The sequence below is a fragment of the Mizuhopecten yessoensis genome, unplaced genomic scaffold, assembly GCF_002113885.1.
Source record: "Mizuhopecten yessoensis strain PY_sf001 unplaced genomic scaffold, ASM211388v2 scaffold4359, whole genome shotgun sequence".
Taxonomy (NCBI): Eukaryota; Metazoa; Mollusca; class Bivalvia; order Pectinida; family Pectinidae; genus Mizuhopecten; species Mizuhopecten yessoensis.
In genome coordinates this window covers 790,059-816,960 of record NW_018405506.1, presented here as the reverse complement: position 1 = coordinate 816,960, position 26,902 = coordinate 790,059, and the positions used below count along the sequence as shown (strand labels likewise).

General features: G+C 39.7%; 2 protein-coding genes across 2 annotated transcripts; one reads left to right on the top strand and one right to left on the bottom strand.

Annotated features, from left to right (window-relative positions):
* The first annotated feature begins 7,353 nt into the window (after positions 1–7,353).
* Positions 7,354–15,263, top strand: LOC110448854 (extensin-1-like). Its single transcript, XM_021495326.1, has 4 exons — positions 7,354–7,434; positions 7,629–8,142; positions 8,447–9,234; positions 14,835–15,263. The coding sequence occupies exons 1-4, from the start codon at positions 7,354–7,356 to the stop codon at positions 15,261–15,263; spliced, it is 1,812 nt and encodes a 603-aa protein (XP_021351001.1).
* Positions 15,264–16,649: 1,386 nt separating this feature from the next.
* Positions 16,650–21,589, bottom strand: LOC110448829 (metalloproteinase inhibitor 2-like). Its single transcript, XM_021495283.1, has 6 exons — positions 21,482–21,589; positions 20,779–20,925; positions 20,225–20,334; positions 19,352–19,457; positions 18,133–18,254; positions 16,650–17,552 (listed from the first exon to the last, which is right to left on the bottom strand). The coding sequence occupies exons 2-6, from the start codon at positions 20,894–20,896 to the stop codon at positions 17,370–17,372; spliced, it is 639 nt and encodes a 212-aa protein (XP_021350958.1). The 5' UTR covers positions 20,897–20,925; positions 21,482–21,589; the 3' UTR covers positions 16,650–17,369.
* Positions 21,590–26,902: the final 5,313 nt, after the last annotated feature.

Genomic DNA, 26,902 nt, shown 5'->3' with positions numbered 1-26,902 from the left:
GACAGGGAAGGACGCAAATATAGCGGACAGATCTAAACAACTCAACCACACAGAAAGAAAAAGAGATAGACAGGTAAGGCCTCAGAAAGAATGGTCCAAATACAAAACAAATAGACACTAAAAAGAGATAAACCTTAATAATCAGGGACACAAGATAACACGGAGAGACAAACAACGTAACACAAACATGAAGTATGATAAACGAGGGAAAGAATATCTGAACACAGACTCTGATAAAGAGATGAACCAATACATTTTGGGTAAATAGATCGGAATAATACCTCACTCACAGCCAGTCAAACTTAATCGGCACAGTTAGGATGCAGAGATCTGAATACAACTTCATACAAGCTTCGAGCGTACAGTTAGAGGAAATCGACCAGAGAAAAATCAGAGTTACTTTATGCTATTTAATGATTTACAAAAAGAAATAATGCATTTTCATAATGCTTCAAAATCATACAACTGCCATAACCCGCGATAACACATCTTGCAAACACTAAACACCAGCTAGAACTCATCTTCAAAAGCACCAAACAACCTCGATGACTCATTTTAAAAATAACTATGACTGTCGTACTGTCCTCAAAAAAAAGAGCGAACAAATGATATTCATGTAAAAACTTATATCAATATAAACTCTTTGAAATGATATACTTAAAATATTTAACAACGGGAACAGCTTTTACTCAACAGGATCAATTAGTAAGCACATTGATTAGTCGCAACATCTACCAATGTTTACGTTGCCTTTGACAACACCAGGTGTTTCTGTCACTTTGTATTGTTCTACTCGTCTCCGGATCCTAAAGTCGCTATCTCAACCCAAATCTGTTTGTTTTCGATTAAACACATTTTTCTCTAAGAGCGTTCTTCATTTCATTGTTTGGGACGCGCCGAGTACGCTGTAAATGTGTCAAACCTAGCATATAGGGTTCAATGTTCTACAGCCCGGTACAGTTTATGTACCGCAGTATTTTAAGAGCATTTCAATGACCTAATTCCGTCTTTAGATGGTCGCTGACGTTCTTTGCAACAAGTTAAATTAATTAAGCTCATGTTGCGTGTACTATAAGGTAAAACATTTGATCAAACAAAAACGATGAATCACGTGTATTCATATATATATATATGTGTGAAATTGGGGATCCAATGTTTTCTGGATACAACATTATATATTAACAACGCAGGGGATCCAATACTGACACACATGGGTACAGATATATGTAATGCTGGGGAGTCAGTGTATTTTGAAAAAGTAGACCTACGTATATAATGCTAGGTTCCAATGCTCTCCAGATCATGCTTTCCCTATATATGTTACCTTTGATATCAAGCAACGTCCAAAAAGTAACTGCGCAGAAAAGAGATTTCTGATGTCTGTAGCCAAGTGTGTCGATCGTCACGGATACAAAAGAACAATAGGAGAATGCCGAAGTGTAAACAAAACCGTCGTTCGAACGCGTTATAAAGAAAGGGAAAAACTATGAATACACTTAGAAAAGGAAAAGGAGGAAAAGAACAGGGGTTCTGGACCGAAAAGTATCTTCTGCTGCATCGACACCCACCCACCATGTAAATGTAGGTCAAATCTAGGTAATGATACTCAGAGATGCAAGTAACACACATATGTGATTGTAACATTTGGTAAATCGGTTCTTGGGTTGTGACAAAGAACCCAGAAGTCACACTTATAAGCAGTTTCTAGTCGACAAGCAAATACAATATTTCCCAATGAGATCATGATGGTGACGATAAAACTTGTCTACAATATCATCAATGTGTAAGTTTGTCAGCTGTCGATATCAATCTCGGAAATAGTGATATTCAGAAATATGTACAGAATTATCTTCGACACCCAAAGTTGTAAAACCGTAAAATGTCTATAATACGCCTCTGGTATGACACTCTGGTGTCGTACGTATTCGACTCCACAATATGAAGTAGTTAGAAAAACAGGACATGTGGAACAGGCTCTGGCTTTGAGAATCAACTGACATGCACATTTCTAACAATTGCTTCATTGTTAAGAGTTAGTGACCTTGCAATAGCTGAATCTACATAAAAGTGGTGTCCACAGATGATGAGGTAACTCATTCACCCCTGAGTTTCCACAATGAACTATTCCAACCTTTGAACTGGAAGTTGCGAATGTGTCTTCAGGGGTGAATGAGTTTAATATCTCAATGAAAATTAGGAAAACAGAAGGTATGTAAGGCGACACCATCCAAACAAAACNAGAGAGAGAGAGAGAGAGAGAGAGAGAGAGAGAGAGAGAGAGAGAGAGAGAGAGACTAAATGCGGAGGCTAAAAAAGTGGAACTCGGATGTCATTAATCTAATTCTGCAAATTCGATAGCCCTAGTAGAATGCAGCTACCCGCTATTTGAACGGTGTATGATCATATAAACATTTGTCCGCAAATCAACCTTCTGTATGTTACATAGCTTCAATGGATTACTTGTATGTTTCTATAACATAGATTAATATTGAGCGACTCACGCAGTCGTTAATGATGCTTAACGAAAGTCTCTATGGTCGCTGTTTGAACTGGCATAATGCAGCTACGTAAACATATTAGAAAGACATCCTGACGTCACACAAATTCACTGAAGACGACAACAGTTGCTCATGAACGGCTGCTTTTGTTAGCATGGAAAATTGAATATGAGATTGGATTGTTGTACATGTTACATTGTATTGCAAATGTAAAACAATACAAGTATCGTAGAGAAATGCATATCTTGACAAACAAATTTCTTAGAAATTGTAAATAAAAGTCCCGTACATCAACACTTCTATAAAAAAGTCAAATAATGAATTGTATTTAGACACCTGCTGACGTAAAAATTAAATATATTTTTTACAAAAAAATACCATACCACCAAAATGAGATTTTTTTTATTAAAAATAAGTACCGTACGACGTTATAAAATAATTCTAAAACTTCCATAGCAATAGCGTACGATGAAAATAGTATCTTAATATAGTATCAATGTTCAATATTAGTGGTAATTAAAACTTTAAAACAGAAATACCATACAAAGCTTAATGTAAATAGAAGTCATACAGAGAAATACCGTGCGGTGTTGAGGATAAAAAACCCACTTTTATTTGTATAAAATACAGTTAGATGTCATTGATTATTAAAATTAAATACATATAAATACTACACAGGTACGACATAAAAGGGAAATAAAATTTGATGTAAAAATACCATACGACATAAGTGGTAAATTATATTTGAAAAAAAAATACAATTTAAAGGATAAACATAAATCATATCAGGTAAAAGTCAATCATAGTAATAGGTGTCTTATATTGACCTTGTAAAGTCAGTTTTAAGTCATTCAAAGTAATACAGGTGAATATAGATGGTAACTAAAATCCTATCAAAATATAAATTATTAATGGAATTAGTAACATCAGAATATACTGTTTTAATACCTTATAAGTACTCCATCAAAAATAACCTCTCATAAATCGCAGCCTGATTTCGTTATACAGTATATAACAAGTACATAAAAGTCAAACGAAAAGGCACACATGTTGAATATAATTTCTTACCTGTTAAAAGACAACACACAATGGTTAAAAGTTTCAAGGTATCCATTAAAATATACTTAAAACACAAATGTTTCTGGATATCCACTTAAATACACATTGGTGTCCTGCAATGTCCAGGTTTTTGTCGAACTTAGTTTCCTACATTGTCTAGTGACTGTGTGACGTGATAAGCTACAGTATGCGGGTCATGTGTCCCACTAGAGTGAGCATCGATCAATGTACCCCTTGAGTACATACCATAATCTATATAAGCCAATTGTTTACATATTGTCGGATGCATTTAATGATTTTGCCATCTTTAATCATAATGCAAAAAGGGAACTTTACACTTCAATTGAAAAACAGATATACAATATACAGAAAACACTCTTGTAGGGTGAAAACACTCTTGGAATGCAGAAGAAAAATACTGATGGCGACACCCGGTCCTCCAAACGGGAACACATTTTATACCATATGATGGACACCTATGATGCCAACTATCACACCCAGGACAGTGTGTCTGTTACAACGGTGTAAGGCATGGTGAAAAAGGCTTCAACAATGATAGACACTGACTTATCATAGGAAAAAAATGTATGCGGTTGAAAATTTGCCAAACACTGTTTTTGCCAACAAAGCGCATTACTTAAGGGTATCCTGATACTTGAAAACAGAATCCTTTGTGGTATTTTAAATACAGAAGGGAAAGAGGCTGTGAGGTCACTGTTTAGGAAAGGAAACATAATACACAAATCTGATTGATGTAGTGATGTTTATATAAATTGTATTAATTTACTGACAAAAACGAAAATAAAGATAACTGCATTTATTCCTATTAAATGTTTTTAGAACTCTCCAAATCACATTCTTCCGAATGACGTCAGTTACAAATTACAAATACAATATTACTCCTCTTTATTAGGTCAGTCAATTCGTCTTCGGTAATTATCTTATAAAAAGGCTGTCATTTGGTTCCATTATGTTGAAATAACCGTCAATTATTGCTAACAAAAAGTTGAACTGATATGTCCGAGTATAGTGATATGGACCATTAGCCTTATACAGTGGCCATAGTACAGTGTCATATCCATTAACGTGCGGTACCCACTACCATCCAACAACCGGACTGATAAACAATACAATAGTCACACTTACTGAAGTGTTGTAGTCTTGTCATGTTTACACAAATAATGCTTACAGTCAGCGGGAGTCTAAAGCGCCTAATTGTTAGTAGTATGTTATTGTACCACTAATGGATATCGAGACAACACCGAGCCAAATAGTCGATAAATATGTTGTTTTACGTTATAGACATAATAGAGTAATTGATAAAACATTGTACGGCACAATTTATTAGACACCAGGGTTTGTCATAATGGGAAAGTCAAATTAAATATGTTAATAGGATTTCAGGTGTAATAGGTGTAACTATCACGTGACCTACATTTTAATTGTTGGTACTGAGACACATTTTAAAGGGATTTTTTTCTATTTAAACATGTTCTATAGTTTCAATTATTATATAGAATATGTGCAATAAGATAGACATTGAACGATTTTTGAATGGACAATACTGTCACCAATTTTCACAATTCGATAAATTGGTCACAAGGTCAAAAGGGCAAATAAACATAATTCAGAGTTGAAAATGTGAAACATTGTGCATCCCTAGTTTTAAAACAACGGTCGTCGTGAAGAAGTATTTTCACATACGGATTACTGTACCATAGACTTGATGATGATGATGCTTCTATCGATATACAAAATATTCTAAAGTTATAAAAAGGTGCTTCTGAAGAGATTCGTATATCGGAAAACACGAACGAGAAATGTTTGAATTGGTATATACAGCGTACCATTTTAAAGATGAAGTTGTCAATAAAAGAGATGACGTTATGGATATAATGCTCAATACCCAACTATGCAAAATTCTTACAATACACTAAGTCTATATAGCAATGTAAACAACGTTTATGACTTATACATATGTTTATACAAGTGTATGACTAACGTAATATATATATCACGTGTGCCTGACTTAGTGTACACCACGTGTATGTGTGGTCAATTGCTCACGTGATACTTTAGATCGTGACTGATCATTAACCCGAAAAGATAAGAAAATATAATATTGAGTACAACTAAGCTACATTTTATATCATGATAATTACAATTTATTAGTAGTATTTGTCACATAAGTTACAATTAACAAGCAGTATATAGCAGAATGAGTACCATTGACCAGCAGTATTTATCATGTTAGGAACAATTAAGCTATCGTATACATCATGTAAGATACAATAACAAGTAGTATTTATCATTTAATTAATCAATTAAGCTATATCACATATCGCGTGAGGTACAATTCAAGCTATCGAATATATCGTGTGAGGTTATAGCATACATCATGTTTGGTAAATTAACCAGCAGAATTTACCATGTTCGGAACAATTAGGCTATATCATGCATGTATATTGCGTCAGGTACAATTAAGCTATAGTATATATCGTGTTAGGTACAATTAAGCTATAGTATATACCGTTTTAGGTACAATTAAGCTATAGTTTATATCATGTTAGGTACAATTAAGCTATAGTATATATCGTGTTAGGTACAATTTAGCTATAGTATATCTCGTGTTAGGTACAATTAAGCTATAGTATATATCGTGTAAGGTACAAATAAGCTATAGCGTATATCGTGTGAGGTTATAGTATACATCATGTTTGGTAAATTAACCAGCAGAATTTACCATGTTCGGAACAATTAGGCTATATCATACATGTATATTGCGTCAGGTACAATAAAGCTATAGTATATATCGTGTTAGGTACAATTAAGCTATAGTATATACCGTTTTAGGTACAATTAAGCTATAGTTTATATCATGTTAGGTACAATTAAGCTATAGTATATATCGTGTTAGGTACAATTAAAGCTATAATATATATCGTGTAAGGTACAATTGAGTTATAGTATATATCGTGTTAGGTACAATTAGGCTTTAGTATATATCGTGTTAGGTACAATTAAGCTTTAGTATATATCGTGTTAGGTACAATAAAGTTATAGTATATATCGTGTTAGGTACAATTAAGCTATACTATATATCGTGTTAGGTACAATTAAGCTATACTATATATCGTGTTAGGTACAATTAAGCTATAGTATATATTATGGCGGACCAGTATAGTACTCAGCTATATTAGTTATTTGTTAGGTATCACTTTACATAGCAGGGTTGAGCATGAAGATTTTGTAATATATTTTTCTCTTGTTTCTGATACATTTTGTTTCTTGTTTCTGAAACAGGTGTTCAATTAGTCATTGTTTGCACAGCCACTTATATTGTTCGTGTCTCGTCTCTCTTCATCAGCTCAAGTAATGTGCAAATATTAGCACTGACCGTGATGTGGCTATGGGTTATCAGGAAAATCGTTCACCTTCATCTTGTAATACACCTGTATTATTGTTTTGTGAATTGTGCATATGTATAAGGATAATGTCGTAAACACTCACTCTACTATATAAAGAAGGCTAGTCTCTAGTGATAATGTTTAAAACGTATGCAAACGAAAACAGATAACGGATTCCATTTCAATTGTTTAATTCAAAATACTGAATAAATATTAAGGCACAGACCATTTGCAGGATCGGGTAGGATCAAAAGCAAGTTGTTATATGGTTGTTGATTTCTCATCATATTAAAATCGAGGATATGAGAAAACGTATTGTAATAGTTGATAACTACCTTCCTAATTGTTATTTGCCTTTACAGATACACCGAGGCCATTGGTTAAAAAGCATGTACTACAAACAACTAAAAGTGTTCAAACAGATAAGGATAGGAGGCCATTTGTTGGTGGATTTGATGTTGTATTCAAAGGTAATGAATTCAATCAATTTTCTCTCTTTGGACCATGAAATGCCTACATTTGTCTGTTATACTAATAAAAGCAACACAATCGATTGAATCGCTTGGCATGTACATATATTTGAACTCTGATATATGATTTATCACACCACTATCCCCCACCGAGCGGTTCTGCCCCAAACTCGACGCAAGTCCTACTCTCACAGCTCCACTCCAATCCTCCCTTACAACTCCACTTCAGTCCTCTCCCACAGCTCCACTCAATTCCTCTCCCAGAGCTCCGCTCCAGTCCTCCCCAACAGAACCACTCTAGTCCTCCCCTACAGAACCACTCTAGTCCTCCCCTACAGAACCACTCTAGTCCTCCCCTACAGAACCACTCCAGTCCTCCCCTACAGAACCACTCTAATCCACCCCTACAGAACCACTCTAGTCCTCCCCTACAGAACCACTCTAATCCTCCCCTACAGAACCACTCTAGTCCTCCCCTACAGAACCACTCCAGTCCTCCCCTACAGAACCACTCTAGTCCACCCCTACAGAACCACTCTAGTCCTCCCCTACAGAACCACTCTAATCCTCCCCTACAGAACCACTCTAGTCCTCCCCTACAGAACCACTCCAGTCCTCCCCTACAGAACCACTCTAATCCACCCCTACAGAACCACTCTAGTCCTCCCCTACATAACCACTCCAGTCCTCCCCTACAGAACCACTCCAGTCCTCCCAAATAGAACCACTCCGGTCCTCCCCCAACAGCTTCACTCCAGTCCTCCCCAACATAACCTCTCTAGTCCTCCCCTACAAAACCACGCCAGTCCTCCCCTACAGAACCACTCCAATCCTCCCCAACAAAACCACTCCAGTTCTCCCCCACAGCTACACTCCAGTCTTCCCCCACATCTCCGCTCAAGTCCTCCCAAATAGAACCACTCCGGTCCTCCCCCCACAGCTTCACTCCAGTCCTCCCTAACATAACCTCTCTAGTCCTCCCCTACAAAACCACGCCAGTCCTCCCCTACAGCTACACTCCAGTCTTCCCCCACATCTCCGCTCAAGTCCTCCCAAATAGAACCACTCCGCTCCTCCCCCTCAGCTCCGCTCCAGTCCTGCCCAACTGCTCTACGCCAGTCAGTCCCCTCCGACAGCTCTGCTTCAGTCCTCACCACATCTACACTCCAGTCCTTCCCCACAGCTCCGCTCCAGTCCTCCCAAATAGAACCACTCCGGTCCTTCCCCCACAGCTCCACTCCAGTCCTTCCCAACTGCTCTAAGCCAGTCCTCTCCCACAGCTCTGCTTCAGTCCTCACCACAGCTACACTCCAGTCCTCCCCACACTTCCCAAATAGAACCACTCCGCTCCTCCCCCACAGTTCCGCTCGTGTCCTTCCAAATAGGTCTACGCCAGTCCTCTCCCACAGTTCGCTCAAGTCCTCCCCCACAGCTTCGCTCCGGTCCTTTCCAACATTTCTACGCCAGTCCTCTCCCACAGTTCGCTCAAGTCCTCCCCCACAGCTTCGCTCCGGTCCTTTCCAACATTTCTACGCCAGTCCTCTCCCACAGTTCGCTCAAGTCCTCCCCCACAGCTCTACACCAGTCCTCTACCATAGCTTCGCTCCAATCCTCCCCCGCAGCTCTACCCCAGTCCTCTACCATAGCTTCGCTCCAATCCTCCCCTACAGCTCTATACCAGTCCTCTCCCATAGCTCCACTCTATTATCTAGTCCTCTCCCCACAGCTCCATTCCAACCCTTCCCCAAGCTTTCCTACAGTTCCACAATGGTTTTACCCCAACCTTTGGCTCCAAAGGAGGCAAATACACAAACATTATGGCTCCAAAACATATACACACATGCACGAAATGACCGTAGCTGTTAATGGGACGTGACACCTAATAAAACCAAACCCCTACTGCACAAGCCCAATCTTTAAACAAATAGAGATAGACAACCGTTGACACGTTCATGTCTACTCGGCGCCTTAATAAAGATAGCAATGGCAACATCAAATACGTTGAGATGACTGACTAACTGTTATTTTTTTGATACAATATATGCTCATGTCAGAACATTCTAGAAACACCCTGATGCAAACATGGTCATATGTGCTCATTGCTTACCAGATGTACTTAAAATAGACTTGAAATTGCTCACTAGTTATCATTATTAGTATCATGATATAAAGACTGCCGGAAGTCCAGTTACATGTAGTCACGGATCCGAAGTGTGATAGTTGCTTATCATTTTGGAAATGTTCTTTTCTTAATACTTTCAATTTAGTTTAAATTACTTTCATTTTAACTAAATTGTCGAACTGGCCCTTCTGTACGAGTTTGCAAGGACTATAATTAGCGTTTTACTTCACATGTACCATAAACTATGGTAACATGACGTCATAATTCCATCCTAGACGTCTTTTTGTCCAGCAATGGTTTTTGGTAATTATTTTAAAGATCTATAGGACTACTGGAAGTTATATTGTGCATCTAAAGTAAAGTACTGGTATTTTCTTCTTTGTGTTCCTAGTGAAAACTAAACTTATTTATACTGGCTTACATTACAAATGGAATTTACAACAAATCTGTTCAATCAGTAAAGGTTATAAAAAATAGTGTTTGAAACAAGAATTGCTGGATGAGGTTATTCTATAATGTATTAACGATATAGATACATTATCAGGGGGTTTATGTGTAAACACGAACCAAGATATCGACTTAGAAAGTTGGGTGTTCGAATTATTATGCGTATTCCAATATAACACAAATAAAAGGCTTAATTGCAGTGCGTAATTATCGTATTATGTCACATGTAAACAAATATTAGCACGTATGTGGCTATGGGTTAGCAGGAAAATTGTTCACCTTCATCTTCATAACGGACTCCTTATAAATTGTTCAATTCAAAATATTGAATAAATATTAAGGCACAGATCATTTGCAGGATCAAGAAGGAACAAAAGCATGTAGTCATATGGTTATTGATCATTCACCATATTCATATCATTGATATAAGAAAAGTAATGTAATAGTTGATAATTAGCCTCCTAATTGGTATTTGCTATTACAGATTCATCGAGGTCACTGGTTGAACAACATGTACTTCAAACAATTAAAAGTGTTCGAACAGCTGAAGATAGGGGGCCATTCGTTGGTGGATTTGATGTTTTATTCAAAGTTAATACATTCAATCAATTTTCTCACTTTAGACCATGAAATGCCTACATTTGTCTGTTATGCTATTAAGAGCTACAAAATCAATTGAAACTTTTGGCATACACATAATTATATTTGAACTCTGATATATAATTCATCACCACTTTCCCTCATCTAATGATCCAACCTTAAACTTAACTCAAGTCCCCTCTCACATCTCCATTCCTGTCCTCCTCCACAGATCCATTCCAGTTCTTCCCCAGCGAACCACTCCGGTCATCCCACACAGCCCCATCACAATCCTCTCCCACAGCCCCATCACAATCCTCTCCCACACAGCCCCATCACAATCCTCTCCCACACAGCCCCATCACAATCCTCTCCCACACAGCCCCATCACAATCCTCTCCCACAGCCCCATCACAATCCTCTCCCACACAGCCCCATCACAATCCTCTCCCACACAGCCCCATCACAATCCTCTCCCACACAGCCCCATCACAATCCTCTCCCACACAGCCCCATCACAATCCTCTCCCACACAGCCCCATCACAATCCTCTCCCACACAGCCCCATCACAATCCTCTCCCACACAGCCCCATCACAATCCTCTCCCACACAGCCCCATCACAATCCTCTCCCACACAGCCCCATCACAATCCTCTCCCACACAGCCCCATCACAATCCTCTCCCACACAGCCCCATCACAATCCTCTCCCACACAGCCCCATCACAATCCTCTCCCACACAGCCCCATCACAATCCTCTCCCACACAGCCCCATCACAATCCTCTCCCACACAGCCCCATCACAATCCTCTCCCACACAGCCCCATCACAATCCTCTCCCACACAGCCCCATCACAATCCTCTCCCACACAGCCCCATCACAATCCTCTCCCACACAGCCCCATCACAATCCTCTCCCACACAGCCCCATCACAATCCTCTCCCACACAGCCCCATCACAATCCTCTCCCACACAGCCCCATCACAATCCTCTCCCACACAGCCCCATCACAATCCTCTCCCACACAGCCCCATCACAATCCTCTCCCACACAGCCCCATCACAATCCTCTCCCACACAGCCCCATCACAATCCTCTCCCACACAGCCCCATCACAATCCTCTCCCACACAGCCCCATCACAATCCTCTCCCACACAGCCCCATCACAATCCTCTCCCACACAGCCCCATCACAATCCTCTCCCACACAGCCCCATCACAATCCTCTCCCACACAGCCCCATCACAATCCTCTCCCACACAGCCCCATCACAATCCTCTCCCACACAGCCCCATCACAATCCTCTCCCACACAGCCCCATCACAATCCTCTCCCACACAGCCCCATCACAATCCTCTCCCACACAGCCCCATCACAATCCTCTCCCACACAGCCCCATCACAATCCTCTCCCACACAGCCCCATCACAATCCTCTCCCACACAGCCCCATCACAATCCTCTCCCACACAGCCCCATCACAATCCTCTCCCACACAGCCCCATCACAATCCTCTCCCACACAGCCCCATCACAATCCTCTCCCACACAGCCCCATCACAATCCTCTCCCACACAGCCCCATCACAATCCTCTCCCACACAGCCCCATCACAATCCTCTCCCACACAGCCCCATCACAATCCTCTCCCACACAGCCCCATCACAATCCTCTCCCACACAGCCCCATCACAATCCTCTCCCACACAGCCCCATCACAATCCTCTCCCACACAGCCCCATCACAATCCTCTCCCACACAGCCCCATCACAATCCTCTCCCACACAGCCCCATCACAATCCTCTCCCACACAGCCCCATCACAATCCTCTCCCACACAGCCCCATCACAATCCTCTCCCACACAGCCCCATCACAATCCTCTCCCACACAGCCCCATCACAATCCTCTCCCACACAGCCCCATCACAATCCTCTCCCACACAGCCCCATCACAATCCTCTCCCACACAGCCCCATCACAATCCTCTCCCACACAGCCCCATCACAATCCTCTCCCACACAGCCCCATCACAATCCTCTCCCACACAGCCCCATCACAATCCTCTCCCACACAGCCCCATCACAATCCTCTCCCACACAGCCCCATCACAATCCTCTCCCACACAGCCCCATCACAATCCTCTCCCACACAGCCCCATCACAATCCTCTCCCACACAGCCCCATCACAATCCTCTCCCACACAGCCCCATCACAATCCTCTCCCACACAGCCCCATCACAATCCTCTCCCACACAGCCCCATCACAATCCTCTCCCACACAGCCCCATCACAATCCTCTCCCACACAGCCCCATCACAATCCTCTCCCACACAGCCCCATCACAATCCTCTCCCACACAGCCCCATCACAATCCTCTCCCACACAGCCCCATCACAATCCTCTCCCACACAGCCCCATCACAATCCTCTCCCACACAGCCCCATCACAATCCTCTCCCACACAGCCCCATCACAATCCTCTCCCACACAGCCCCATCACAATCCTCTCCCACACAGCCCCATCACAATCCTCTCCCACACAGCCCCATCACAATCCTCTCCCACACAGCCCCATCACAATCCTCTCCCACACAGCCCCATCACAATCCTCTCCCACACAGCCCCATCACAATCCTCTCCCACACAGCCCCATCACAATCCTCTCCCACACAGCCCCATCACAATCCTCTCCCACACAGCCCCATCACAATCCTCTCCCACACAGCCCCATCACAATCCTCTCCCACACAGCCCCATCACAATCCTCTCCCACACAGCCCCATCACAATCCTCTCCCACACAGCCCCATCACAATCCTCTCCCACACAGCCCCATCACAATCCTCTCCCACACAGCCCCATCACAATCCTCTCCCACACAGCCCCATCACAATCCTCTCCCACACAGCCCCATCACAATCCTCTCCCACACAGCCCCATCACAATCCTCTCCCACACAGCCCCATCACAATCCTCTCCCACACAGCCCCATCACAATCCTCTCCCACACAGCCCCATCACAATCCTCTCCCACACAGCCCCATCACAATCCTCTCCCACACAGCCCCATCACAATCCTCTCCCACACAGCCCCATCACAATCCTCTCCCACACAGCCCCATCACAATCCTCTCCCACACAGCCCCATCACAATCCTCTCCCACACAGCCCCATCACAATCCTCTCCCACACAGCCCCATCACAATCCTCTCCCACACAGCCCCATCACAATCCTCTCCCACACAGCCCCATCACAATCCTCTCCCACACAGCCCCATCACAATCCTCTCCCACACAGCCCCATCACAATCCTCTCCCACACAGCCCCATCACAATCCTCTCCCACACAGCCCCATCACAATCCTCTCCCACACAGCCCCATCACAATCCTCTCCCACACAGCCCCATCACAATCCTCTCCCACACAGCCCCATCACAATCCTCTCCCACACAGCCCCATCACAATCCTCTCCCACACAGCCCCATCACAATCCTCTCCCACACAGCCCCATCACAATCCTCTCCCACACAGCCCCATCACAATCCTCTCCCACACAGCCCCATCACAATCCTCTCCCACACAGCCCCATCACAATCCTCTCCCACACAGCCCCATCACAATCCTCTCCCACACAGCCCCATCACAATCCTCTCCCACACAGCCCCATCACAATCCTCTCCCACACAGCCCCATCACAATCCTCTCCCACACAGCCCCATCACAATCCTCTCCCACACAGCCCCATCACAATCCTCTCCCACACAGCCCCATCACAATCCTCTCCCACACAGCCCCATCACAATCCTCTCCCACACAGCCCCATCACAATCCTCTCCCACACAGCCCCATCACAATCCTCTCCCACACAGCCCCATCACAATCCTCTCCCACACAGCCCCATCACAATCCTCTCCCACACAGCCCCATCACAATCCTCTCCCACACAGCCCCATCACAATCCTCTCCCACACAGCCCCATCACAATCCTCTCCCACACAGCCCCATCACAATCCTCTCCCACACAGCCCCATCACAATCCTCTCCCACACAGCCCCATCACAATCCTCTCCCACACAGCCCCATCACAATCCTCTCCCACACAGCCCCATCACAATCCTCTCCCACACAGCCCCATCACAATCCTCTCCCACACAGCCCCATCACAATCCTCTCCCACACAGTCCCATCACAATCCTCTCCCACAGCCCCATCACAATCCTCTCCCACACAGCCCCATCACAATCCTCTCCCACACAGCCCCATCACAATCCTCTCCCACAACTCCACTCAAGTCCTCTCTCACAACTCCACTCCAGTCCTCCCCCACAGCTCCACCCATATCCTCCTCCACAGCTCCGCTCCAGTCCTCCCCCTACAACCCCACGCCTGCCCCTCCCCATAGCTCTACACCCGCCCTCTCACACTTCCTGTTCTCTTCCACAGTTCCACTCCATTCCTCCCACACAGAACCACCCCAGTCATCCCACACAGAACCACTCCAGTCCTCCCACACATAACCACTCCAGTCCTCCCACACAGCCCAACTCAAGTCCTTTCAAAACGCTCCACTCCAGTCCACCCCACAGCTCCAACCAATTTCCTCCCCCTACAGCCCCACACCTGCCCTCTCACACAGCTCCGCCCATGTCATCCCCCTACAGCCCCACTCCTGTCTTCCCCCCATAACTCTACACCTGTCCTCTCACACAGCTCCACTCTAGTCCTTACCAACAGAACCACTCTGGTCCTCTTCCACCTCAGTCCTCCCTAATAGAATTTCTCCAATCCTCTGTATTATCTAGTCAGCTCCCCAGAGCTCACTTCATTCCCCTCCCCCTACAGTTTTACAATAGGTTTTCCCCAAATTTTGACCTCATAATGGCTCCAAAACACATACACATACGCCCAAAATGACCTTAGCTGTTTATGGAACGTGAAACCTAATAAAACCCAACCCCTACAGGACAAACCTAATCAGCAGCAGCTCAAAGAGTGTGATTTCTTAAACAAATAGAGACAGACAACCGTTGACACTTTCATGTTTATTCAGCGCCTTAAAAAGAAAGCAGTGGCAACTACAGATACGTTGAGATGAACGACTTACTGACTTTTAATTTTTGATACAATACAAACATGATCATGTGTGCTCATTGCTTACCAAATGTACTTAAAATAGACTTAAAATTGCTAACTAGTTCTCATTATTAGTATCACGATATAAAGACTACTGGAAGTCCAGTTACATGTAGTCTTCTTCTTTGTGTTCCTAGTGAAAACTTAACTTATTTATACTGGCTTAAATTACAAATGGAATTTACAACAAACCTGTTCAATCAGTAAAGTTTGATCAAGAACAAGAATTGCCGGATGAGGTTATTCTATAATGTTTCAACGATATAGATACATTACCCGTGGGTTTATTTGTAAACACGAACCAAGATATCGACTAAGAAAGTTGGTTGTTCGAATTATTATGTGTATTCCAATACAACAAAATTAAAAGGCTTATTTACAATGCGTAATGATCGTATTATGTCACATGTAATCAGGTTATCATAACGAAAAAGAAAATTGGGTGCTTGAAATCAATGGTATCGGTCTCTTCAAATAAAGCTTGTATTGTATTCCACCATGTATAAGGTATGCTGTATTATGTGACTTCCTGATAAACATCCTTACAATCCGTGAAAACGGGTTATTAATGGATTGGCAAACGTTTAGTCTGGTATCGCTTGTGATTGGTTAATATTATTAGACATATTATTCACATTAAAATAATTGGGTTGAAGAAAGTACTAATATCAAGGTCAAATTTGAGATTTTTTAATCAGCATGAAAAACCATTTCCATTTCAAAAGCAAAACATTACAGATGAGTGTTATCTGCTGTTTATGCAATAAACCAGTCACGACGTCGATGTTGGTAAGAATATTCAGGGTCGTATTTTCCATCATACAAATGTACGTGTAAAATGTTCATTAATGTCAATTAAATATGATTCTGCCAACTCCAAGCTATTCATCCATCTTTCGCATTTCCCCTTTGAGGTTGACAATTTTTCATTTCTTTTCGACTTTACTATGGCAAGTTGCAGCGAGATCTGTTCCTGATGCACGTTTGTAATTTGCTTACATGACGTCTTCGATTGGTCATTATACTTTTTCCAATCGACTCAGCTTTGTGGAAATTCAAGACTTACTGTATGTTGGGAAATTTTCGCTGCGCTCTATTTCGCCTTTTTCTCGCACCGTTATCAGAGTGGCTATATCATTACAGCTTACATTTATAAAAAAATCATTATATGCACAATAATCAAATGTGAAGTGCGAATTCAATATTTGGCGAAAATGTATCTCACCGTCAAAGGGCGATTATTTTCCAAAATACAGTTTTGTAAAACCTTTCTGTGGTGTATTTGTGTATGCAACACATTAATTACTAACTTAATTAGATATTGACATTGCAACAGATCACCTCTGGACATTCGTGATAATTCATGTTTACGCTCGGCAAAATGTGTGACCATTTATTGATAGATATATTGATTGGAAGATTGGTTGATAAATGGGGCCTTACTCACTCATTCAGGTTATTATTACCAAGCCTAGAACAATGTACAATATATATGACCAATGGAAAACTATCATTTTACACAGGTCTTCCAAGGTCTATTTTGGTATTCATAGCTAAACTAAAAAAATGTAACATCTAAATCCATAAAATTGAAATACAATAATTTATTTTAAATTATGTAATTGATGCCGATACATGTTGTATTTCATATGCGGTGTATCACGCGTCGGATAGACTGTTCAAGCATCCACTTCGCATCCTGTTTTGTCGCCATGCACAGCTCCCCCCTGGACCCTCAACGCAGAAGCCGTAGTTCTGGTCACATTCGTTTGTGTTCGTCCACTGACAGGTGTCGTTGCGGTTACTGCGAACGTTACATTCGGGTCCAAAACACCTTTGTATCTATAAGATAAGGTATTAATCATTTTACAGTTAAATATACATATATATGGTTATCGCATGATGTAACACGTACAACCCATGGATTACCGTGGAACACTGTACTTATAATTTGTCCCTATTTTGCGGGGATGATACTATAATTGGATTTTAATTTTATGAAACAAATTTTAATACAGATATTTCGGTGAAATACTGGTTAATTTACTGATAAAGAGGGCCCCAAATGCGTTTCTTCAGTTGAGAAACAAGTTTCTGAGAATTTGACATAAATCGGATGGAATTACAAAGAGTTTGAGATTCTATTCATTACACGCTCTACCAAATAAACTTCACCTGTACATTTTGTGAACTTCTACTCAGCAGTAATTTTGTTTTACCAGACATAAGTGACGTCACCTTGTCACCTTGGACAAGAATTTCTAAATACAGAAAATTAATGTGGTGATGTTATCATTCTGCATTACAGCGTGACCATGTGACAGAAAAAGCACAGGTTATATATAATCACTGTAAAAAAAATCGGAGATATTGGGTCTATTATAGCCTACTCTCCTACGCGTATCTGTTAAATGTGGTTTACCTGGCAGTCACAGCCCCTGGTGTACTTGTAGTGCAACCCCCTGTACTGGTGACTGGTCAGGTCCCCCAGTCTCCTTGTCCAGTCACACATGCCGAAAGACATGTGACCGTCATGTACATATCCTAACAATACAAAAAAGCCATATATATATACTTTAAGCCTTCAGAGTTTCACAAAACATAGCTCATATGATTTTATATATCAGTCAATGTTACTATATGGACAAAGAAGTAATAACGACCGTACAGACAAAGAAATGTGTCCGTCCAATTAGTCAATGGTACTAAAAATAACATCGGTGGTCACATTGACAATTCGTTCTGTCACATCAGAGTTTAACAGTGTCACTCAACTGATATCACACAATAGGTAAGTAATTATTGCACACTTCCGGTCATATTATCTTGTATAGGGACCAACCATACGTATCGAAGGAAACATAACCGAAAAATGCTGAAATATCAGAAAGGTTAGGTGGTTTGCAAGGGAGATAATTTGTGGTACATGTGTATGTTTCTCCATTTTGTGGACAAGGAAGAAACTATATAATACAAAGACAAACATTAATCTCCTCTTACAATCAAAGAAGAACAAATTATAGTTTACCTGAATAACGCTGCCCTCCGTATTTGAATAATTGATATATGGGAATTATGAAAAATGGTCAAATTAGCTTTGGACAACAATATGTTTATATGTACATATCAATGGAAAATTGTTGGTGTATTTACAAAATGGTTTGATTGTATAGATAGATACACAATTATTAAAAATAGATATATACAGAGCAGTATAATTGAACAGTTTGTTAGTATAAACTGATAGGTCCTGATGCAATATGATTAAGTTATCGTATATTTATTTTGGTTTGGATATATTAGTTCAATAAGAAATCATCTGATGTAGTCAAAAGTTGTAACTTTGAAACATTATAAAGAGCTTTATAGAAACCTAATTACTTTTTGCTGAATTTCTGCTTTGTTTCGGAACACTCAAAACGTAAACTGTCATTTCTTTACCTTTATTACCACTAAATACTTCTTAATGGACGAAATGGCCGTATCGAGTAGTAAATATTTATTTTGTAAGGCTTTCTGCATCGATTTAATGAATTTGTTAACCAAACGTTTCCTCGTTTCGTATATCTAATGATTATACAATGCATATTTCAATCAGATTCAGAAGTTAAAAACAGTATTTGTACATAGTTGATACCGACCCATGATGACGTATAGTTCGCCGACAACCAGATCCTGTCGACAGGTCCCGTCTGACCCCCCAGTCAGCAAGTATACTTTGTCGGCTTGGTCAAACTTCTCAGAACCCTACAAAGTATAACACTTTTAGAAATCGTATTCCTGTCGAGAAAGTAGAAACTCTCAATGACGTGTTATAACGTATGTGTTATACACGCGCAGCGACCTATACGACTTATGATTTCGATGTATATAATACTGACTATGTAATAATGTATGTGACCTCTATGACGTATGAAGTACAGTTAATAAGTATGACAAGTATGACTTGTGTTACGGTTTGTGTGTATGACCTCTTTGAGTTTTGTGTTACGGTTTGTGTGTATGACCTCTATGACCTTTGTGTTACGGTTTGTGTGTATGACCTCTATGACCTTTGTGTTAACGCGGTTTGTTATGACCTCTATGACCTTTGTGTTACGGTTTGCGTGTATGACCTCTATGACCTTTGTGTTACGGTTTATGTGTATGACCTCTATGACCTTTGTGCTACGGTTTATGTGTATGACCTCTATGACCTTTGTGTTACGGTATATATGCATCACTTTTTTACCTTTGTGTTTCGGATATTGTGTGTGACCTCTGTGACCTTTATCTTACCAATATTATGTTTTGACCGCTATGACGTGTGCTTTAAAAATTGTGTATCATTTCTAGGACCTATGTGTTACGGATTGTTTGTATGACCTTTTGACCTGCAGTGTATGGAAAAGATGTGTGACATCCCTTCGACCTGTTTGTGTGTGTAGAATATGTACGATTCGATGACGTAAGCGTTGCAGATTGTGTGTAAGACTTTTGTGGCATATATGTTACAGGGAATGTGGTGTTCCTACCTTGAATACATAGCTGATATCCACCGTATACCTGACCTCCATCGGAAAGGAATAGTTTGGCACATCATTGCTGTATATTTCCTCCATGTCAATGACCTCTAACCTCACCACTGTAAATAAAGAAAGTGTATTGTTAAATAACATATAAAACTGCTCCGTAAATAAAAAGAAGTTTTTATTACAGTCCATTAAAATTTATATCAAGTAGTGAATTGATGTAATAGCTCTTATACTTGTCAAAGGGTACCGGTATGTTCTGAGAACGTCTCTGTATATTACAATGGAAACAATTATACATGCACTGTCGGTACTGACTTTCACTCAATAGCATTATACACTGACGATGTAATCTCTGAATTATGATACATCTTGCACATAGACAACTCGGGTACTTTAAACAATATAAAAATGCTACATATAGATAACAATGTGAGAAATTTTGTGAGTCTTGTCGATCTTACGTCTTAGGTATTTCTCAAATGTATCTATACATTGTACTTCAACAATAACAGTATGGCATCATTTTTATGGCACAGTGTGAATTGAAGACGTACCGAAATCGGCTATACAGAACATTTCCTGTGGGTGTCTTAACACACAAAAACAGGCCAGTGACGTCCTAGCTAAGGCCAAGGTCAACACCAACATGAACGTCATCCGCATGACAGCCATAATTCAGTTCAGGCAGGTTCCTCCTTTTCCTAGAAACATTTTGCATATTGCAGGTAACATAACACTGCTCATATATGATCACCTGTTTAAACTAAAACATGTTTCTAAGCCCTTGTAATAAACACAATGATAATAAAGAAATATGCTTGATTAAAGCCACATGTTGCTAGATGGGTTAATGTAATAACATTTGAGTGAACGACGACAGATAAAAATAATCTAACGATATAACATTGTCACATTCTTTTACCGTACTATTCACAATTTCTTAGATCGAAATAATGTATAAAGCTGGTTGTCGTGTGTTCTTCAAAGGCATATTTGTTAATATTTAATGTGAATATTCGGTAAACCTAGTTTCCAAGTTAACTTACTGGTGTCGGATCAACCCGACACTGGCGGTGGCTTGTTATAGAAACATATAAACATAAAAAAACAATGTTTATCATTGTTAATATTCATACATTCATACATGTTATTAATCGTGCCAGTATAGTACATTTGTACTTCAAATATGTAAAGTTATGTAAATGCTTATATAAACATAAACACTCTGTCTTCATTGGACTGTGAGTCTAAACTTACCCTACACTTAGTCCTGTTGTAGTTGGAGGCCGAGGAGGACTGTTTATTTATGTTAGAGTTGTGCCGTGTATTTAATGGTGTCTGCCGACTTCCTCCGGAAGTGTGGTTATGGATGGGAAGAGCCATGGAAGCCCAGCCGGGTGAAACAAAAGCCACGATCTGTCATCACTGTTTATAATGAAGTATAAGTACCTATTGCTGGTTGTTAATACGGAAAATCTTATCTTTCTCATGGCGAGGTAGAGCAAACACTCTTGATCCAAACTCATTTATGGCAAATAAGAAGACCCCGTTTGATGTATGTGGTTCAAGGGTACATTTTGATTATGGTCGATCAACAACCAACATTGTGCAAAAAATGTTTTTAATAAATGAGCTGCAATTATATGCATAGTTGGTGAAAATCGTGTTCTTCAACGACAAAACATGTTTGTCTGTAAAATTGAATTTATATTGAGGAGAAATGGAAACTTACTGCCTTGGTGTATTTAGATCTGTATAAAATCTTAGCGTCGCGTGACAATACGGCCAGCTTCAATCCTGTGATATTCTTCAAAAATTAAAAACTAGCTTACGGTCTAAGACACATGCAGCAGTACTAAAATGTTCGTTGATTTATGATTGATCGTAAATGTTTCCATACAACACGTTTAAGAATGATACAATATGTAGGAGGAGAATCGTGTGACTGGCGTGAGATGATGTCGCCTAATTTCCGGTGATTGTAGTGCGCAGGTCAAATGTGGGTGACATGTATCCTACGTATCCGCCCCACTTCCGCTTTAACTTAAAACGCTTGCTTATTTTGAAGCCAGGCGCGGTGTTGTCATTGCGTTATTAATTAAACTTGTACTCTAAAATAGGGTTCTAAGAACACATGAAACATGTCACGGCCGAACTGACTCGTCAGACGTAAAAGTCGTTAGGACAACCAGTACGATGACCAGTGTGCAAAAAAACCCCATTAATCTAAATGTATGGCGTACGTGTGTACTGTTGTAAAGTTCACACGGCTGTTGTGAAGTTACTTCCGTAGCCTCGCCTTACGACATGGGAAGCAGTTACGACACCTACTATTGTTGGTGATGTTTGTATTTCGTAACACTACTGACCGATCCTACAAACCCCCACACTCAAGAGTTCCGTAAACATGTATGAAGAAAAAAACTGAAATGCATGCAATGCTAATTATTTGGAAACAACTTTGTCTCAAAGGAAAAGGTTTTACTCCACTCCTCACTTGTTGTTGAGTATAACTCCCTGTACGAATTTGATGATTAGGTCCTTATGCATTGACGCTGGTGTGAATTGTTTTCTGCTTTAGTTTACACTGCACGTGACGTCATAACGATATCTGAAGAGTGTATTGATAACAGGACCTGCGACTTTGTTTTCGCCCGATGCATTTTGCCACATTTTTTTTTCAACAAACCAGTCACATACCTAATGTAATTATCACCAGAAAAAGAAGCAATGAAACAGCAAACTAAAAATAAACATTTTTGCGTTCTAAAGGTAAAACAAGCTCCGAAACATACAGCATAAGAGACAAAGTGTCTATAACAGTGCCAGATAATATGTACGAACTAGGAAATTGGCCTTTACACAAGAAAGATGGTTTTGTTTTAGTTTAATGACCTGTAGTTGAAGTTGTCATTTAGAACCAGGATACCCGATTTGCTCGATTTTAAAATAGAATTAGCACAGATTCCTATTCTTCGGATCCATGTCTTGTCTAGTTACAACAACAATGGTCACATCAATAACAGGCTATTAATTACTCCAGAACCTACTTTAAACATAAGAATTTCAATGAATATGCGTCCTGATGACTGATATACTACTTGGCCAAGGTTTTCTACACTGATGGCCCCATTCTACGCTGGAAACATGTTGCAGTGATCATCATGACTTTAATGGTTAGAGGTTTCCTCCCAATATCGTACAGCGTCTATGACCAAATTATATTTTTCTGTATGTGACTGATAACACATATGGTACATGAATCGCCTACATCCTGGAATAACCTGTTGAAACCTGTTTTGGTTTTTGTTTCCTCTTTTCCTTTCGAGAACGTTTATGATTTTGTCTTGGGATCTGCTCAAGTTCTATTGTTTGTCCTTTTATATCCTCGTAGCGGTCCTCATTTTTATTGTGCACTGTATTATCCAATCAAAATAAACACCTAATGTTGTGTCAGATCAAATATCCAAAGAGTAGATGATTTATGCATAACGAATACCATAGTGATGTATATTTTATATGTTATTCTCTTTCAAAAAATGATAAATTAACGATAACTGCTCCGAGTCCTTTGATCATTTTTTAAAGAACATATTTGAGTGTGTTTTCAAACAAGTACAAACATTGCTTTCTTGATTAAACCTTCTCATAATCCTTCCCGATTTATTTTGAAATTTTCAAAAGTTTATTTGCTAATTGACCTTCTAGTTCTTTAATTGTAACACCTATGCCCTGTGGCTATTATGGACCACTGAACGTACAGGTACAAAAGGATCTATCAGTGACCCATTTATTGATGCTGGGGTGTGTTATCAATTAGTATGTAACACCCAGTTTGTAAACCATTTGAGGGATTAGCAAATTAGGTAGTGTGAAACACTACTATAGAGTCAAAGTCACTGTTTTGAAATAGAATTGTGCCCGAGGTTGTCATTTCCTGACAAAGAGACAGCCACAGTATCTTACCTGTCTTTTCAGTAGTATACCTCAGTTGTATGTAACTTCGAATTCACTAACTTTTCTGATCATGCCCCACTACATGTTCAGATTAGAAGAAATCTTCCCAATGACACAGGTGGTTGTGATAGAATTTTGAACGGTACTGACAGGCCAATATATGAATGGAATGATGATTATAAAAACCAATCTATTTAATCTGTATTAGTTATATTGATAGGCTGAACAATACTTTAAGTTTGTATGGTGACATAAGTCAGAAGTCTATAAATAACACTGACGGATCCATTTTTCGTGTTTTTAAAAGTAATGCTACTAGTCAGTCAACTCGTATGACAAATTCTGCAAGTCATACTTTAGGTTCTGTTGAACATAAACCGTGGTTAAATGATCATCTCATAAACTTACGTAAAGCTTGCTTGTCAGCTCTGAGAATTTCTAATCATGACAAAAGCTTAATTAATCATAGTAATTTGATTATCAACAAGAGAAGGTATAAATCTGTTGAATCTAAATATAAAAGACAGTATTTGAGTGAAGAGTGTGATATGCTGCAATTTTAACAAGGCACAACCCAAAATATTTGTATAATCTGTTTACTAAACGTAATAACAAAGTAAATCAGTTATATAAACATTTTAAGGATTTAGCGAACCCACCCAACACTAATACTGTTTCTGATCATTCTGATCAATCACATGAGGATGATACAAATACATGTAGTACTAATTCAGATAATATTGTCTATAAAGAGCTTGAAGCTAGCATAACGAAGGAAGAAATTCTTACAACAATTCGTAAGTTAAATAGAGGCAAAGCCTGGATGGTATTTTAAATGATTGTCTATTGAATGTAAACACATCTTGGTTCCCCTTCTGGTAAAAATGTTTAATTACATTTTCTAATCTTGTTACAGTTAAAGGAATGTGTTCTGATTTTTCCCAAAACAATATGGGAGTAGTACATGGAGAAAAATTCTCTCCTCTACGTTTCTCCCTCTTTATTAATGATTTTGAGTCATTTATTATTAATAATAATACCGATAACTATACTTTTGGTGAACTTTACTCTATTCTTACTATTATACGCTGATGATTTAGTGTTGTTCTCAGAAAGTGTTGAAGGGCTCCAGAATATGCTTGACAGCCTTCATAAATATTCATCAGATTGGAAATTAACTGTTAACACTGATAAAACTAAAATTGTGTTTTTCCGTAATGGTTACAGAATTTCAGATATTGAAACCTGGATGTTTGATGGTACTCCTATTGAAATTGTGGATGAGTTCTGTTATCTAGGTATGCATTTAAGATATAATAATAGTTTAAGTATTGTCCAAAGTTAATTATCTGGTCAAGGCAGAACATTTATCTTTGCTTTATACTCTAAATGTAAAGATTTAAGTCTAAATGTAAAAACAATGTTAAATCTTTTTGACACTTATGTCAGCAGCATTTTATGTTATGCATCTGAGATATGGGGTTTCAGAAAATGTAATGTAATCGAAAAGGTTCATTTGGATTTTTGTAAGAGATTGTTAGGAGTGAAAACCTCTACATGTAATACCATTGTGTATTTTGAACTTGGTAGATATCCACCTGAAAGTATGGTACATGTATTATTGTGTATTTTCAAATACTGGTTAAGGTTTTTAATCACAATTAACTGTTTACTTCCGGTATCATATCAGGAACTGCTCCATTTGTCAAATGTTAATCGTTGTTACAAAAATAGCTGGGTAACTTTTGTCAAGCATAAATGGTTTTCCCTAGGTTTGGGTAACTTGTGGATGAATCAGCATAGTATTGATGTACAATCCGCATTATTCATGTTAAGGCAAAGAATTTTTTATCAAACCCAACAAAACTTGCTAAGTTTTTTTTAATACTAGTCCAAAATGCATTATATACAGACACATTGTTGATAATTTTTGTCTTCAATTTTACCTAAGAAAATACATACCAAAAAAATCAAGAATTTATTATCAAAATTACGAATGTCCTCTCATTGCTTGTCTATAGAGGCAGGGTGTTATAATAGCATTGAAAGATATCAGAGGTTATGTACTCATTGTTTATTAGATGTGATTGAGGATGAATTTTCATTTTTTTTACTAACATGTCCTTTATATCAAATATTAAACTCATTAAAAGGTACTACTGGTGAAGGCCATCCATCTTCAAGTTAACTCAGTTATTAAGTGTACAGAACAATAAGGAATTACATAATGTATGTATTTTGAAGCAAACAATTTGAGATCAAGAAACCATATTTAAGTAATTATTTGTACAGTTGTAATGATATAAAATACATTACTACATGATCTTATGATCATATGTACCTGTGCTTTTTATACAGCTTTCTCTATGCACCGATTGTACGCCAGGACATATCATGTAATTTGATTGATTAGCTGATGAGCAAAATTGCTCAAGGCCTAATAAAGAACTTGAACTTGAATCATGTACCGATTTACCTGTGTATCTACTGGACAGATAATGGGCTGGATTAATTGACAGGAGTAATTGCCTTCCCACAAGGTGTTAAGATTAGGTGCAGTCCAGCAGAATCCCATTTAACTACAGATAAATGGTCAGTGGGTGGTCATTGTCAATATGTTCTCGGGTAGATATCATATATTGAAAAGAAACAATATGTGTCAGGGAGTGGTTACATTGCCCAAGCAATCATCTTTAAATCTGCCAATGAAGGAAAATTGTA